This window comes from Coregonus lavaretus (genome assembly GCF_964263955.1).
Source record: "Coregonus lavaretus genome assembly, chromosome: 18".
Lineage (NCBI taxonomy): Eukaryota > Metazoa > Chordata > Actinopteri > Salmoniformes > Salmonidae > Coregonus > Coregonus lavaretus.
The window spans coordinates 38,942,988-38,960,010 of record NC_140005.1 but is presented as its reverse complement, the minus strand read 5'-3'; the positions used below and the strand labels follow the sequence as shown (position 1 = coordinate 38,960,010).

General features: G+C 44.4%; 1 protein-coding gene across 1 annotated transcript in view; it reads left to right on the top strand.

Moving 5' to 3' along the window:
* Nucleotides 1-7,501: 7,501 nt before the first annotated feature.
* The window catches only part of LOC311145649 (uncharacterized protein), a 13,259-nt gene continuing 3,737 nt past the window's right edge, over nt 7,502-17,023 (top strand). Inside the window, exons 1-9 of the mRNA XM_084181917.1 lie at nt 7,502-7,578; nt 8,440-8,587; nt 10,481-10,695; nt 13,082-13,186; nt 13,439-13,597; nt 13,820-13,945; nt 14,825-14,982; nt 15,192-15,402; nt 15,720-15,969. Of these exons, the coding sequence (XP_084038043.1) occupies nt 7,507-7,578; nt 8,440-8,587; nt 10,481-10,695; nt 13,082-13,186; nt 13,439-13,597; nt 13,820-13,945; nt 14,825-14,982; nt 15,192-15,402; nt 15,720-15,969 (1,444 nt within the window). The 5' untranslated portion in view covers nt 7,502-7,506. The remainder of the gene's footprint in view (nt 7,579-8,439; nt 8,588-10,480; nt 10,696-13,081; nt 13,187-13,438; nt 13,598-13,819; nt 13,946-14,824; nt 14,983-15,191; nt 15,403-15,719; nt 15,970-17,023) is intronic.

The window sequence follows — 17,023 nt, the reverse complement described above, 5'->3', positions numbered from 1 at the left end:
CACTCCCATAAATTCTTATTCTTATTCTGTGGGTTTTATGGCGGACTACAACCCAAAAATATATATTGCCGCCACCAACTGGACGGGCTGAAACCAAAACAAGGTAAAAATAAAATCAATAGGCGTTAGGAAAACTAACTTAATCCATCCAAATAAAATTATACATTGACAAAACAAAACAAAACACAACTCCCACTTCTTCCTTCTTTAAATTCTCCATATCTCCCTTCTCAGGCTCTAGGGCCTGAAAAAACACCAGCCCGCCTCTCGTGAGCCTCACAGCCTTCACTCTACCCAGCACTCTCTCCACCAGTTTGGATATCTCAAGTGGATTCTTCAAGATTGGTAATTCGATCAGCTGCTCCTCATTTACTAACCATACTCCTACAAGATACGAAGTGACATTCTCATCACTGTACTCTCAACCAACATCATGAGGTAGTCACCTGGAATGCATTTCAATTAACAGGTGTGCCTTCTTTAAAGTTAATTTGTGGAATTTCTTTCTTCTTAATGCGTTTGAGCCAATCAGTTGTTGTGACAAGGTGTGTGTGTGGGGGGGGGTCCATCATTAATTGGGGTCCATCATTACTTTAAGACATGAAGGTCAGTCAATACGGAACATTTCAAGAACTTTGAAAGTTTCTTCAAGTGCAGTCAAAAAAACCATCAAGCGCTATGATGAAACTGGCTCTCATGAGGACCGCCACAGGAATGGAAGAACCAGAGTTACCTCTGCTGCAAAGGATAAGTTCATTAGAGTTACCAGCCTCAGAAATTGCAGCCCAAATAAATGCTTCAAAGAGTTCAAATAACAGACACATCTCAACATCAACTGTTCAGAGGAGACTGTGAATCAGGCCTTCATGGTCGAATTGCTGCAAAGAAACTACTACTAAAGGACACCAATAATAAGAAGAGACTTGTTGGGCCAAGAAACACGAGCAATGGACATTAGACCGGTGGAAATGTGTCCTTTGGTCTGGAGTCCAAATTGGAGATTTTTGGTTCCAACCGGTCTAATGTCCATTGCTCGTGTGAGACACGGTGTGGGTGAACGGATGATCTCCACATGTGTATTTCCCACCGTAAAGCATGGAGGAGGAGGTGTTATGGTGTGGGGGTGCTTTGCTGGTGACACTGTCTGTGATGTATTTAGAATTCAAGGCACACTTAACCAGCATGGCTACCACCGCATTCTGCAGCGATATGCCATCCCACCTGGTTTGGGCTTAGTGGGACTATCATTTGTTTTTCATCAGGACAATGACCCAACACACCTCCAGACTGTGTAAGGGCTATTTTACCAAAAAGGAGAGTGATGGAGTGCTGCATCAGATGACCTGGCCTCCACAATCCCCCGACCTCAACCAAATTGAGATGGTTTGGGATGAGTCGGACCCTTAGAGTGAAGGAAAAGCAGCCAACAAATGCTCAGCATGTGGGAACTCCTTCAAGACTGTTGGAAAAGCATTCCAGGTGAAGCTGGTTGAGAGAATGCCAAGAGTGTGCAAAGCTGTCATCAAGGCAAAGGGTGGCTATTTGAAGAATATAAAATATGTAATATATGTGTTATTTGTTTAACACTTTTTGGTTATCACATGATTCCATATGTGTTATAGTTTTGATGTTTTCACTATTATTCTACAGTGTAGAAAATAGTAAAAATAAAGAAAAACCCTGGAATGAGTAGGTGTTCTAAAACTTTTGATCGGTAGTGTACCTACACAACTAGATAGGTGTAAACAACATGTGAGAAAACCTAGCACATGCCCGTTCCTAATACTTATTTATAGATCAGCAATAATCAAGTGGCAAGAATTAGAGGTTGAGATGTAATTGTTTGGGATTGGCTCCAAATCTAAATGAGCAGTTTTTAACATCCTGTTCATGCTCTTTTGAAGTATTTTACTCTTACAAATCTAATGCTTAGCTTTTAGCAAATGCTCAGTGAATGATGGTTATTCATGCAATAACTCATAAATTGTGGTCGAGAGACAATATCAAAGCACACATGATATTGTGAGGAAGCATGTTGTTATCACATAACAGTATGCTTATACATGATTATGCAACAACATCTACAATGCTGTAACATCTGGATCTTCATTGATGAAAAAAATCCTGATTCAAATGAAAGAAAGAAAATAGAATATAATACAATATAATATAATATAATAGAGGGGGTGAAATTCTAATACGAGGCTACACTTGCAAGAGCTAGTAATTGTAACTAAAGGCTGGACACCTCCTATCGGGCCAATAAATACGCAATGTACAAATGTATTACTAGGGAATATTGGGCGCGGCCACGCTCATGAATCATAATTACGCGTGCACTAGTGCCTTAAAGCCCACGCTCGTTCACATAGCGAGCTGTTGCGAGGGTGATAGGATCGTGAACGCGCGGGCAGGCAGGCGGATCATCAGAGAAGAGTAGCTAGCACGTCACGGATCTGTAGCGATCGAGAGAGAGATGCTGAGGTGACAGTGAGAGAGAAGGAGAAAAGGGACGATTAGATAAAACTCATTATCCCTGCTGCTAAATTCACATGTCTTTGTGTGAACATCAGCTGCAGAATCAACACCAGATGGATAACGCACCCACTATGGAATTCCACTCGATGTCTCAACATTCCATCAAGACAAACATAAAGGATTTTTTGTAACCACACCCGGCTTCTTTCGGATCAAGGATCGGAGCGGCTAAGGTATGGACACCGCTGCTATGCAATCAGATAATGACACTGAAAGCTAGCTAACATTAGCTGATGTCAACATACAGGGATGCAGTAGGCCACATTAGCTACATTTTAAAAGGACTGATGCAATGTAGCATCGCAGCCAAGGTCGTTCCATAGCCAGATGCAGTACGATTCTATTCTAGAACGCAACGTTTTCCCCATAGCTAAATCAATGCAAAGAGGCACTCTAGCATAGCCCGTGTATACACTGTGCGTGTACACGAAATCGTAAATCCACTAGGCTAGCTAATTACGCAGCTTCGCTATGCAACAACAGGCGCGGTGGTGACACATTGCAAGCACCTAATTAGCCAGTTACATATTTATTGCATTGTAACAGCTGCCTATGAGTCATGCGCATTCATGCTATGGTTACGTTAAACTGACGTGTGTGTGTGTATATATGTGTGTTGGTGTGTGTGTGTGTGTGTGTGTGTGTGTGTGAGAGAGAGAGAGAGAGAGAGAGAGAGAGAGAGAGAGAGAGAGAGAGAGAGAGAGAGATGAATAGGAAGCTACAATCCACATGCAAATACGTTTTTTCACATCAGCTTTGTCACTCAAAGAGTACAGTACATCATTCATAGCTTGACATGGTGTAGAAAGATGTTAGCCATTACATGATTATTATGCCACCTAATTCAAGATCCAGAACAACTTAGTTGAGAAGAATACCTTATCAACAGTACAGGCAAACTTTACAATACAGAGGCTTACACACAATCAATACCTGCTTTATCCAGTCATTGATCAATACAGTAGGCTACATGTACTGTAGTAAAGTTCTGATATTGAGAGACAGAACCCCAACATCATTCACTACTATCATGCCCACTCACTCTGGACTGTAGCATCATTCTTTGAGGGAAGATGGAACGGCCTTGGCCGGGGATGGAGCAAGGCCTCCCCATCCCATCCCCATGCTGGCTAGGCTCCAGGGCTTTAAACAGAGTGATGGCTGAACAGCCAGGCCCATGGCAGCGGCAGCAGCTAAGGAATCAGACACTCACTCCTTTCATCTCCAGAGGATGGCGTCGCAAATGGCACCCTATTCCCTACGTAGTACACTACTTTTTACCAGAACTCGGGCTCTATATAGGGAATAGGTTGCCATTTGGGACGTAGCAATAGAGGGGGTCTCTGGTCCACTGGGCCAGGCTGAGGCTGCTGTAACACCCTCTAATGAATTAGATTAAAGCAAACATGGGAGATGTGTCCCATAGTTTAATGAGTCCTATTTATCGTGTTGACTTGACATGTGTGGGAGAGCAGTGCAGCAGGCAGCACATTTAAATAGTTCAACCGCCATGGAGTCAGAGAGCATGATTCACGGCGAGACTGAGATGGGTGTCAAAGATTTATGATGACTGGTCTAATACCAAATCTGTGCAACCAGTGTGTTATTCTGATTCATGATTTGCATTGAGAAGCATCAGAACAGCAGTGGTGTGATGATCAGTGAGTCACACAAATATTTCCCAAATGGCACCCTATACCCTATAGGCTATAGTGCACTACTTTTGCAAAAGTGGTGCACTTAAAAGTGAATAGGGTGCCATTTCGGATCCATTCCACAACCATGTGGAGCAGCCACCTGCTGGGTGAGTGGGGTGGTTCTGGACTGGCTCTGAGGCAGCAGACTGCTTTCTGGGCCTGTATTCATAAACCATCTCAAAGAAGGAGTTCTGATCTAGGATCAGCTTCTCCCTATCCAGATACTGTAATCTTATTCAATATGATCTGAAAGTCAAAACTGATCCTAGATCAGCACTGAGATGCTTTATAAATACAGATATTATTTTGTATAATGCTTTATGAATAATTTGAGATTATTCTGTATAATGAAAAGCGCTTTACAAATGTAATAAATTATTATTATACGGGCCCAGATGGAGAGATTGAAGAAAGGATACTACTTCCACTGTAAAAACTAGTGCTGCTTTTCTAACAGAAATGTATCAAACTCCAAGGAGGGAGGAGATTGGAAAAAAGCCTCTTTGACCTTGAAAGCTAGGCTACTGCAGAGTGTGTTATATTGGTGGCTTCTCACACAGAGACAGGGTTGGGTTTCCCTGACTGTGTGTAACTTTCCTGCCTCAGGGTTTTAGCAGAAGATGGATGTTTCTTATTTTGACCATCAGACAGTTCATTTTAGGCCCTCTGTGTGAATTCATTTTGGGGTGCTGCTGCTTCTGCACTGATCGCTCTTTTCCCACTTACACACTTATATTTTCTCTACTATTACTACACCACACTAAATGCATGCTACTCTGCTAGACTTATCTAGAACTTGAACTATCCTTGTCCTTAAAAAAAGCTTCTGACATCCATGGAGGGGTGCTTTGACTTCATGACTGCTGTCCTCTGCAGTCTGAAGGAGAGGAGAGCGAGGGAGAGAGAGAGAGAGGGAGAGAGAGAGGGGGAGAGGGAGAGAGAGACAGAGCGAGAGAGAGACAGAGAGAGAGAGAGAGGGGGAGAGAGAAAGAGTGAGAGGCAGAGTGAGAGAGAAAGAAAGAGAGAAAGAGACAGACGGACAGAGAAAGAGAGATAGCGAGAGTGAGCAGAGAGAGCGATGCTGCTGAGCTGCCACTCCAACAACGTGTCAACAACGTTGTGTCAGATGTCATGGTCTTGATTTCACTGTGATGTAACGGTGTCTGTTCCTGTGCTCTACTGACGTTTCCCACCCCTGTCCCAGGATTGCTCCTGTGCTGGGGAGACACTGACACTGTGATGTCAGCGTTGGGCCAGTAACCGAAAGGTTGCTGGATTGAATCCCAGAGCTGACAAGGTAAAAATCTGTCATTCTGGCCCTGAGCAAGGCAGTTAACCCACTATTCCCCGGGCGATGAAGACGTGGATGTCGATTAAGGCAGCCCTCCGCACCTCTCTGATTCAGAGGGGTTGGGTTAAATGCGGAAGACACATTTCAGTTGAATGCATTCAGATGTACAACTGACTAGGTATCCCCCTTTCCATTATCTACAAAGGTATTTACAAAATGAACAGACTCTCAAAATACAGGTTTGAATATAAATGGAAAACCTAAGCCTCAATCAGGCCTACCGTGCCAAACCAACTATAGCAGGTTGGGGTATACCAGGCTATGGACAGCCTCCCCACATAGATGACATACCAGAGCTAGAACAACTGAAGCTCACAGGTGGAACAGTTACCTGGAGACCTATGGCCCACCCTCTGGTCCATACCATTAACCATGGAGCTCTTTACACAAATATGGCATTACATCATGTAACAGCACCTTCATTATACCTACATTTACATATTTCGTTTCTTAAACATTCCTGGCTTATCCTCGAAGCAGGAATACTTTCAATTAATGAATATAACTACATTTCATAATAATACTTCTGCAGGCCAACAGGCAGCGAAACCTATTATGTAGCCGGTTACCCGCGCGCGTTCACCACACTAAATGCATGCTACTCTGCGGACATGACAGACAAGAAGACATGGAACTGAACTTCAAACACATTAAAATATGGAAATAAACAAACTTATTTATTTTCAGTGCAGCGAGTGTTCATGTGCATCTGAACATCGCATCTACTTGGAAGATTGAAAAAGTGTAAAATACTGCATTTAAATATGTAACTGAAATGCGTCACAATGCGACTTCACCAAACTTTTCCTCGACACAATTAGCCTTGCGCACAGTAAATACTCATGATATTGTCAAAAGAGGAAAAGAACAACAGTATATACATTTAGGATAAATTAATTACTAGATATATGGGGGAACAATTTATAAGGTGAATTAAATCATGCACGTTCGTGACGAGAGCTACTGAGTAAGCTTCGCATTTAAGAGTTTGCTAATAAAGTATAATTTGTAAAACATTCCTTGTGACAATATCATTGAAGTCAAATTATGTAGCTGTTTAGGCTTGATCCTCAGTTTTTGTTTTATGACAGAAAAGCGGCAGAGTCATGGAAGCATTCAAATGATCAAAGACTGCATATTTTACACATCTGTGACTGGTCAAGTCAATACTGAAATAGGCCTGACTTGGTTTGTTATTACACACATGGCTCATCACTTGGTTATGTTATGTTATAGATATGTTGCTAGACATGTTATAGATGTGTTATATGTAAGCTATAGATATGTTAAAGAGTGAACCTAGAGGTGCTGCTATCAGCATGTGTTTGGGTCTGCTGGGTGTGTGGAGCTGTGTGGTGGTGCTGTGGGCTTGAGAGAGAGCTTGTATGAGACAACTAGGAGCAGCAGTTGTGGCAGCTGCACTTAGGCCATGCAGCACAAACTAGGCTTAGTTAGGCTGCTCCTCAACCCAGGAAGTCAACTTTCAATATGCAGGTTTCATTCATAAGGCCCATCAGCTATCATCTACACAGGCTAGTTGACATTCCTCCTGCATACCAGACAGCACTTTAAATCAACAACAGATGTATGTGCACTTTGTGACATCTGCTGATGTAAAAAGGGCTTTATAAATCCATTTGATTTTATTTGAGGATGATATGCAGCCCGAGTAGAGGAAGCCTCAATCAAAGCTAGGTCTAAAAGTGTTGGAACTTTACTTTCCAGTGCTTATAGAGGAACATGCAGTACATTGATTGTGGTGGTGGTCTTATGTGTGTTCTGCCTCTCTCCTGGCCTGTTGTTTAGGATTCCACAGGGTCCTGATGCCCGGCCCAATCTAATAAGGCTGGTCGTAGGTAGCAAGAGTCGCAGCAGGGGAAGAAGCACAAAGAGAGCAGCAGTGAGTCCACCACCGGCAGGATGAGTGCTACGGCAACAGAGCAAGCTGACATCCTAACTGTGCTTGTCCTGGTCAAGGAACGATGGAAAGTGGTAAGTGTGTGTGTGTGTGAGCCTATGTGTGTGTGTGTGTCACCGTTAAGTTATGCCATGTTTTTACCCCCTCAGCAAGCACCAATTCAACACGACAAGGCTATCTTTGCTCTCCAAACATTGCTTAGACTCTCCCCTATGTCTCCATCTTCTCCATCTCACCTGCTGTCCTGGACAGTTTGGGGTCAACTCCCTTTGTGTGCAGTGCACATGCAGCTTTCTGTCACGAAGTGGAGTGGAACTTAATATAGCAGCAGAGTAGCTATTTGTAGCCACTCAGTGTGCTATTCCCAGCACTAGGCCTTGGCCCAATCCCCCCTGTCCGCTCCACTCCACCAGGGCGTGGTGTGTGTGTGCACTTTTGTGTGTGCTTGAGTGAGGGTGTGTGTGCTTGCGCGTGTGTGTGTGCTTGCACAAGTGTGTGTGTGCCCGTGTCTCCCAGCCATCACAGAGCCACCAGGGACAGGGTGCCATGTGAGGTTAGTGTAGCTGGGACTGGGCCTGGGAGTAGTACTAGGCAGTAACAAAGTACAGCGCCATGGCTCCACTTCCTGTGTATAGTACTGACTGAGGGGCTGATGTTACGTAACTCTGCCACTGCTAATCCATTTGAGATGAGCTGCTTCTGTCACACATGATTGTGTGTGTGTGTGTGTGTAGGGGGTGGGGAAAGTGTGTGTTCATGTGTGTGTGTGTATGTGTGTATACTGATAAGAGAGGGAGAAACATGTAAATGTGTCTGTGGTAATGGGCAGGGGAAGTTGGGAAGAGGAAGGGTGATGGGAAGATTGAAAAATCAAGTAATGAAGCCTATGTTTTCCACATTATCACATGATGTATTGCCTTGGGATATGTGTGTAGGCAAAGAAGATTGGTGGCGGTGGCTTCGGGGAGATCTATGAGGCGTTGGACCTGCTGACCAGGGTCAGTGTTGCTCTGAAGGTGGAGTCAGCACAGCAGCCCAAACAGGTCCTCAAGATGGAGGTGGCCGTCCTCAAGAAACTCCAGGGTAAGACAGCAATTACCTGCACTTAACCTGCCCTCTGGCTTCTGCCCCTTGCCCACTCTACCCTAAACTCTACCACAAGCCTCCTACCCTACCCTAAACTCAACCACAACCCCCTGCCCTAAACTCAACCACAACCCCCTGCCCTAAACTCAACCACAACCCCCTGCCCTAAACTCAACCACAACCCCCTGCCCTAAACTCAACCACAACCCCCTGCCCTAAACTCAACCACAACCCCCTGTCCTAACCTCAACCACAAACCCCCTGCCCTAAACTCAACCACAACCCCCTGTCCTAACCTCAACCACAAACTCCCTGCCCAAAACTCAACCACCTCTGCCCTAAACTCAACCTGCCCTAACCTGACCAGTAATAATTTCAAAGTAGACATTCAACCTAATGTAATCTCAAGAAATTGAATTTATATTTTCTTAAAGGTACATGCTCTATTTTATAAGGCAAGGGGATACTGACACTGAAGGGTAATAGAGAGAGATGGAGAGAGAGAAAACAAGGAAGTGATGGGAGGTGGGCTACAGGGCACAGAGTGTAAAAGGGCATCACTACTGGTGTGTATAGTAAGACCCTAGCCTGACTTCAAATCAAACTCCCGATAAAGTCCTCCTTCATAGCAGGCAGAGGATCAACAGACCAATTAGGAGAGGAGTTCATTTGGGGGGCATTTTGTTTTCTTTTTCTTTCTTCCTCTCTCTCTCTCCTCCCTGCCCTTCTCCCCTCTCTCTGTCTTTCTGTTTCTCTCTCTGCTCTCTTTTTTCTTCTCCTTGTTTTCCCTCTCTTCCTTCTTCCTGCCCTTTTCCCGTCTGTCTGTTTTTTTTCTCTCGATCCCGAAAATCGATGGTCTGGGAAGGATCATGTTTGCTTTCTAATGGTTGTGTGTGAGTATGTGTGTGTGTGTGTGTGTGTGTGTGTGTGTCTAATGGTTGTGTGCTAGAGGATTGTGGTTCTATAGCATCCTGAGGGAAAGAGGATGTAACTTGAAACGTGCTCAACTCTTCCCATCCTCCCATCCCCCAACATGTCTCTTCTAGCCTCTTTTTCTCAACAGACATCGACTGAAAGGCTTAAAATAAGCCTTTGTAGATTATCTTAGGGGAGAAAAAACATGTATGGTAAGCCTATCCCCACTCACACTTCTCAAGTATTTGCATGCCGTCAAATATAATGATGCTGGGAATGAGAGGAGGAAAAGGACGAGGGATAGGGAAGATGTGGTCGAGAATGTAGTGAGAGATTGAGTGTATGGGAGAGTAGAGAGGAAGAGTGGGGTCTCTCCCTGTGCTGAAGGGTGTGGCCGGAGTCTGGCTTTGCAGCAGGGTCCCCTGAGATGAGCACACACACACCATAAATCAGCATGGGCCACAGGCAAGCTGTCAGAGGCGAGCTGTGGGCTGGATGGGGCGTGGGGGGGAGGGGCTGTGGAGCACAGTGGCTGGCCAGTAGAAATATACACATGCTGTATCAATTTATAATAATAATAATAATATGCCATTTAGCAGACGCTTTTATCCAAAGCGACTTACAGTTAGCACATACATTATTTTTTTTTATCGAACCCACAACCCTGGCGTTGCAAACGCCATGCTCTACCAACTGAGCTACATCCCCTGCCGGCCATTCCCTCCCCTACCCTGGACGACGCTGGGCCAATTGTGCGCCGCCCCATGGGTCTCCCGGTCGCGGCCGGCTACGACAGAGCCTGGATTCAAACCAGGATCTCTAGTGGCACAGCTAGCACTGCGATGCAGTGCCTTAGACCACTGCGCCACTCGGGAGATATGAGATTTATGAGATTAGATAATGAGATTAGATTATGCTGTATCATTTTATCAAATCTATTCTATTCCATTTTAATTGTATTCTATTCTCCCCCAGGTAAAGACCACGTGTGTCGCTTTGTTGGGTGCGGCCGCAATGATCGCTTCAACTACGTGGTGATGGAGCTTCAGGGTCGTAACCTGGCCGACCTGCGGAGGAGTATGACGCGGGGCACGTTTACAATCAGCACCATCCTGAGACTGGGCAGACAGATACTAGAAGCTATAGAGAGCATCCATTCTGTTGGCTTCCTGCACCGAGACATCAAACCGGTGAGACAGAGGGTCAGAGGTGTGTGTGTGTGTGTGGGGGTAGGGCTGTTGCGGTGACCGTATTAACGGCACACTGGCAGTCATGAGTCATGACCGCAGTAAAATTCTAGGTGACTGTTGAGTCACGGTAATCTCCTTTTATGCACTCTGGACATGCGTTGGTAGTACCTAACTCGCTAACGACCATCAGGTCGCTAATGGTCTGGTACTCAGGGCTCTATGATCCCTCTAATCACTCTGACATCAATGCAATTGCAATTGAAAATCACATCAAACACTTATCATCAAAACAGTATGTGCTTTTAAAATTCACCTCAATGTGATTGATCAATTTGAAGAAAGAAGTTCAACAACAGGTTGAAACTGAGTGGAAAACATGGTCGTTGTGGATGTTATTTCAAAGCCTAACACAAGGAAATTGACATAGCTTTCTAAGGTGATGATTAATTCAAAACACCCATATGCATATTAGAGCTTATGCATACGCAATATGCATAAGCCTACTGTATATATGAGCCCAAGCCCGTAGAAAACCCTGAATTAAAATAATGATTGTAATAATATGCCATTTAGCAGACGCTTTTATCCAAAGTGACTTACAGTCATGCGTGCATACATTTTTTTTTGTGTATGGGTGGTCCCGGGGATCGAACCCACTACCTTAGCGTTACAAGCGCCGTGCTCTACCAGCTGAGCTACAGAGGACCATTGTGGACCATTGTGGCGTTATACAATACATAGCCTACCGCATATTACACATGGCAGAAAAACATACATAAAATACTGATTTAAGATGTCTTTGGTACATAATTGGTCTAGCCTAAATTAAACAAAATCAGTTAGCCTACAATTATAGTTAATTTGAGTTTGAATAGCCTAGTAATAGGGCATTTTTTATATTTTCATAATTAATAGGCTGACACATTACCTTTAGATACAGAATATCTCACCACCGTGCATTCCATCTCCTCTCTCTCATTCATTCCTTTCTCCAGCTCACAGAGAGAAGGGCTGTCAACAGTTGAATGAAATATGTTTCTTGTGAAAACATGTTACAGTTTGATGTTCCCGAACAGATTTTACTTGGTTTCCCAAATCAAGCACTACGTAGCTGCAGGAACAGGGTTGGAGAGCCCATGGCATACAGAGTTTGGGCGGAATATCACCTGTCGCATGGCGAAATAAGCGGAGTAGCCTACCTACCTGACATGAGTGAAAAATGAACCGGCGGGAAAGTGGCCTCCATTCGCTATAGGAGCGCATACGGATGACGTCTTTTTTCTCTTTTCCCTGTTCCTGCCCATTTGATAATGGACCATTCTAAATCCAAACTAATGTTACATATTAGTAAAGAAAATATTTAATTGAGAATAGTCTGATGGGTGAGAATATTTTGACTTGATGAGAGAACAGCGTGTGCAGCCTGAGGCAAGGAACAGAGCTCAAGCTTTTTTTGCTACTTTCTCAAATCATCAATAGCATAATATAATATAATATAATATGCCATTTAGCAGACGCTTTTATCCAAAGCGACTTACAGTCATGCGTGCATACATTTTTGTGTATGGGTGGTCCCGGGGATCGAACCCACTACCTTAGCGTTACAAGCGCCGTGCTCTACCAGCTGAGCTACAGAGGACCTGTTTCATGCAGCCCATATATGTTTTGATTTCTAAGACATTCTAAGATTTGTATCATTCACAACTAAAGTAGCCAAATAACTCTAAATCTAGTATATAGGACCTGTTTAAAATGATCACTTTTACACTCAACATAGCCACTTCATATGCACACTCGCTCCGGAATGGGAAAAATATCCTTTCTATTTTATTCAGCTAAGTTCAATTATATTCTTCTTACTATAAAATTATAGAATATAAAATAATGCCACGGGACTTATAAGCATATCTAGTCTGCTAAATGAACAAGCCTACAGCCTATGGCATGGTACATAGACAGATAACATACAGTAGACCAACTCATATTCTGTTCTTCTGAAATACATTTTCTTCATATCATAATGTTTCTTTAGACCTGCCTAAAATATTTATTGTGATAGTGTATATTCAATTGATTTATTAGACTGTAGATGTTCCAAATGCGCTCATCAGTGGCTCATATGCGGCTTGTATGTGTGGAGGCCTGGAGATGCTAAAGGTGTTTATGTTAATTAATACCATGAGACCTGCAGTCTTTTGCATGACAATAACCGGCTGCCAAAATGCCATGACCGCCATAGCCCGATGAGGAGGTATGACTTATTGGAAAGCAGAGATGTATTTCTGTGATAGTGAAGAGAATCAGATGATAGTTGTTATTTAAGTCCTTTCTCTCTCTTTCTTGATCTCTATCTCACTACCTTCTTCTTTCCCCTTCTCTCTCCTAGTCCAACTTTGCCATGGGCCGTTTTCCCAGTACCTGTAGGACCTGCTACATGCTGGACTTTGGTCTAGCGCGCCAGTTTACAAACTCCTGCCAAGAGGTCCGACCGGTAAGTGTCTGTGGTGTTGAGTGTGGTTAGACACTGTGGGCCAGTTTCCCGGACACAGATTAAGTGCAGTGCTAGACTAAAAAGCATGCTTAATAGAGAATCTCAATTGAAATAGTTTCTTTAGTCCAGGACTAGGTTTCTATCAATGTCTGGGAAACTGGCTGTCTGTTTGTTGAATGTGTGCTATTGTCATGTAAGGTTCCTACTATGTTAGTCGTCCAGCAGCTTGTGAAGTCTCTCTTTCTCCCACAGCCACGACCAGTAGCAGGGTTCAGAGGTACAGTCCGCTACGCGTCCGTCAACGCACACAAGAACAAGGAGATGGGTCGGCATGACGACCTGTGGTCTCTCTTCTACATGCTGGTAGAGTTCATGGTTGGCCAGTTGCCATGGAGAAAGATCAAAGACAAGGTAAGCGTCTAGCTTGAACATTCCTTCCTGTACACCAACCAATCAGCGGTCTCTACAGGAGTAATAGTCAAGATACAGACATACATGACTCGGAATGGTAATGTTAGCTTTAGCTAACACTAACTCATGTCACAGCTCTGACATCACTGCATATGAATGTACTCATGCAGCTGTGTGCATAGATAAAATCGTTTCATTGTAACATGTGTGAACCCTCCCCAGGAGCATGTAGGGAAGCTGAAGGACACCTATGACCACAGGCTCATGCTGAAACACCTGCCTGCTGAGTTCACTGTCTTCCTGGATCACATCTCTAACCTGGACTACTTCACCAAACCAGACTATCAGGTAACTGTGTGTGTGTGTGTGTGTGTGTGTGTGTGTGTGTGTGTGTGTGTGTGTGTGTGTGTGTGTGTGTGCGGGTGGGTGGGTGTGTGTGTGTGCGGGTGGGTGGGCGGGTGGGCGGGTGGGCGGGTTGTAACATGACATATCGTTCTCCCTTAACCTACTGCATGTGTGTGTATACAGTATCTGTATCTTTTAACTGTTAGAACTAAGCACTGTGTTAGCTCCCTGTGTCAATATACAGTAAGTCACAGTCAATATTTGTCTACACTGAGTGTACAAAACATTAAGAACACCTGCTCTTTCCATGACATAGACTGACCAGGTGAATCCAGGTGAAAGCTATGATCTCTTATAGATGTCACTTGTTAAATCCACTTCAATCAGTGTAGATGAATGGGAGGAGACAGGTTAAAGGATTTTTAAGCCTTGAGACAATTGAGACATGGATTGTATATGTGCGCCATTCAGAGGTGCCTTTGAACGGGGTATGGTAGTAGGTGCAAGGCGCACTGGTTTATGTCAAGAACTGCAATGCTGCTGGGTTTTTCACGCTCAACAGTTTCCTGTGTGTATCAGGAATGTTCCACCACCCAAAGGACATCCGGTCAACTTGACACAACTGTGCCAGCATCCCTGTGGGGTGCGCAACTCAATATTAGGAAAGTGTTTCTAACGTTTGGTATACTCAGTGTCTTTTTGCAGAATGACTGATTGCCTACATAATCTTGGATTGTCTTCAAAATGTCATAGCAATGAGTGCCAATGTCTGATCCCTCTAGTTGGAGTACCAAGTATCAGTCAGCCAGTCAGTCAGTGATGTTGTACAAGCCCTTAGGTATCTCAGGATATGACATCATGTGACTTTCTGTTGTGTTGTAGCTGCTGATGTCAGTATTTGACAACAGTATGAAGACCTACAACGTGGTGGAGAATGACCCGTATGACTGGGAGAGGACTGGGTCTGATGGCACTCTGAGCATCAACACTACAGCCACCACACCACAGCACCACACACGTCTCACGCCTGCACACATGGGGTAAAAGACTGGGAATCATGGTCTGCTGAGGGTTTAGGGGTTTCTTGTCTCTTTCACAATCGCATACTGGTTAAAAAAAAACGTAAACTTGTTTACAGAATTAATTAATTCATTCATCTACCTGTTGAATGAATGCATAAATGAATGGATGAATCTACCTGTTGCTGTCAGTTAGTGACACCGGAGTAACATCTACTCTATGATTCCAGAATGGCGAATGCGTCCCTGGTTCCTGGGGACCTGGCGAGGGAGAACACAGACGACGTGCTGCAGGACGAGCAGCTCAGTGACAATGGGGAGAACAACCCTCCTCCAGACCGTCTCCCTGGATCCCCCAGCATGCCCCGGGCCAACCAGGAAGCTGACGTTTGGGAGATGCTGGACCGCGACCGCAACCGCATCAGGACAGCTGTCTGGAAGGTATGCACAAACACATAAGAACACACCCACACACACACACACACACACACACACACACACACACACACACACACACACACACACACACACACACACACACACACACACACACACACACACACACACACACACACACACACACACACACATACACACACACACTCACACACATACACACACACACACTCACACACACACACACACACACACACACACACACACACACACACACACACACACACACATACATACACACACACACGTATACACACACCCATATCCCTTACCACTCCATCCCCTGGTTTCCTCCCCACCAGGCAGCCACAGAGGAGGAGCACAGCAACAACCAGGGGGGTCCCCAGAGCCCATACGCCAACCCCAGTCTGGGCTCTCCTGTTCGGGTACACTCTGAGATGGTGGGGGCCTCAGGGCAGGACGGTGGTGGTCCTCTGCTCAGGAAGCTTCGTAACATCCACAGCTTTGAGCTGGACAGGAGGTTGACCCTAGAGGCCAAGCCCAGCCCAGAACGCTTCCTGGAGGCATGGTCAGTACCCTTACTAACCCCCTGTACCGCTATACTTCCACACTATTACTAACAACCAGGAATGGGACTCTGCTGAGAAAGAAATATAGTAGCAGTAGAAATCTGGAATCCTCCTCTTTTTAGTTGCTACCATCAAAACTCTGCTTTCACACGGGATTGCATATAGAAATGTCTGGGCTTATAAGAACACTTATTTCACTCCACGCATCACTGCTTGAGGAGCAGCCTCTCACTGCGCGACAGGTGATATTCCTCCTAAACTCTGTATGCCATTGGCTCTCCAACCCAGCTCCTGTAGCTACCTAGTGCTTCATTTGGGAAACTAAGTGAAATCTGTTCAGGAACATAGTAGTAACATGTTTTCACAACGAAACATATTTTATTAACCTGTTGACAGCCCCTCTATCTCTATGCGCTCGAGAAAGGAATTAACAAATTCACTATAATTGTAGGCTAACTACTCTGTAAGCTGCCCTTCGCAATCAGTGAACCAACAGCATCACCTAGGCCTATACGTTCTCTCCCAGACTCATGGATAGAACATTTGGAGCGTAGCATAAGGTAACCAGTCCATCCAGTATGCATAATAATACAGTCCACACTCAAAGGTGATTACTAGAGTTTTGTTGAATTTTGTATATTAGGCTATTGTATAACAGCACAATCATTATTTTAATTCAGGCTTTTTTAGAGGATTGGGCTCATATAGGCCTATGCTTATGCAGAAAGTCTAATATGCATATGGGTGTTCTACATGCAACATCTTAAATGCTTTGAATGAATCACCACTTTAGTAAGCGTTCATTTTGTTGTGTTTGGCTTTGAGACAACATCCACAACGACCATGTTTTCCACTCGATTTCAACCTGTTGAACTTCTTTCTTCAAATTGATCGATGACAGTGAGGTCAAACAATGTAGCCTAACAGTGAGTTTTAAAAGCATGATACTGTTTTGATGATAAGTGTTTGATGTGATTTTCGATTGTATTTGCATTGATGTCAGAGTGATTAGAGGGACAACAGAGCGCTGAGTACCAGCCCATTAGTGACCTGACAGTCGTGAGCGAGTTGGGTAC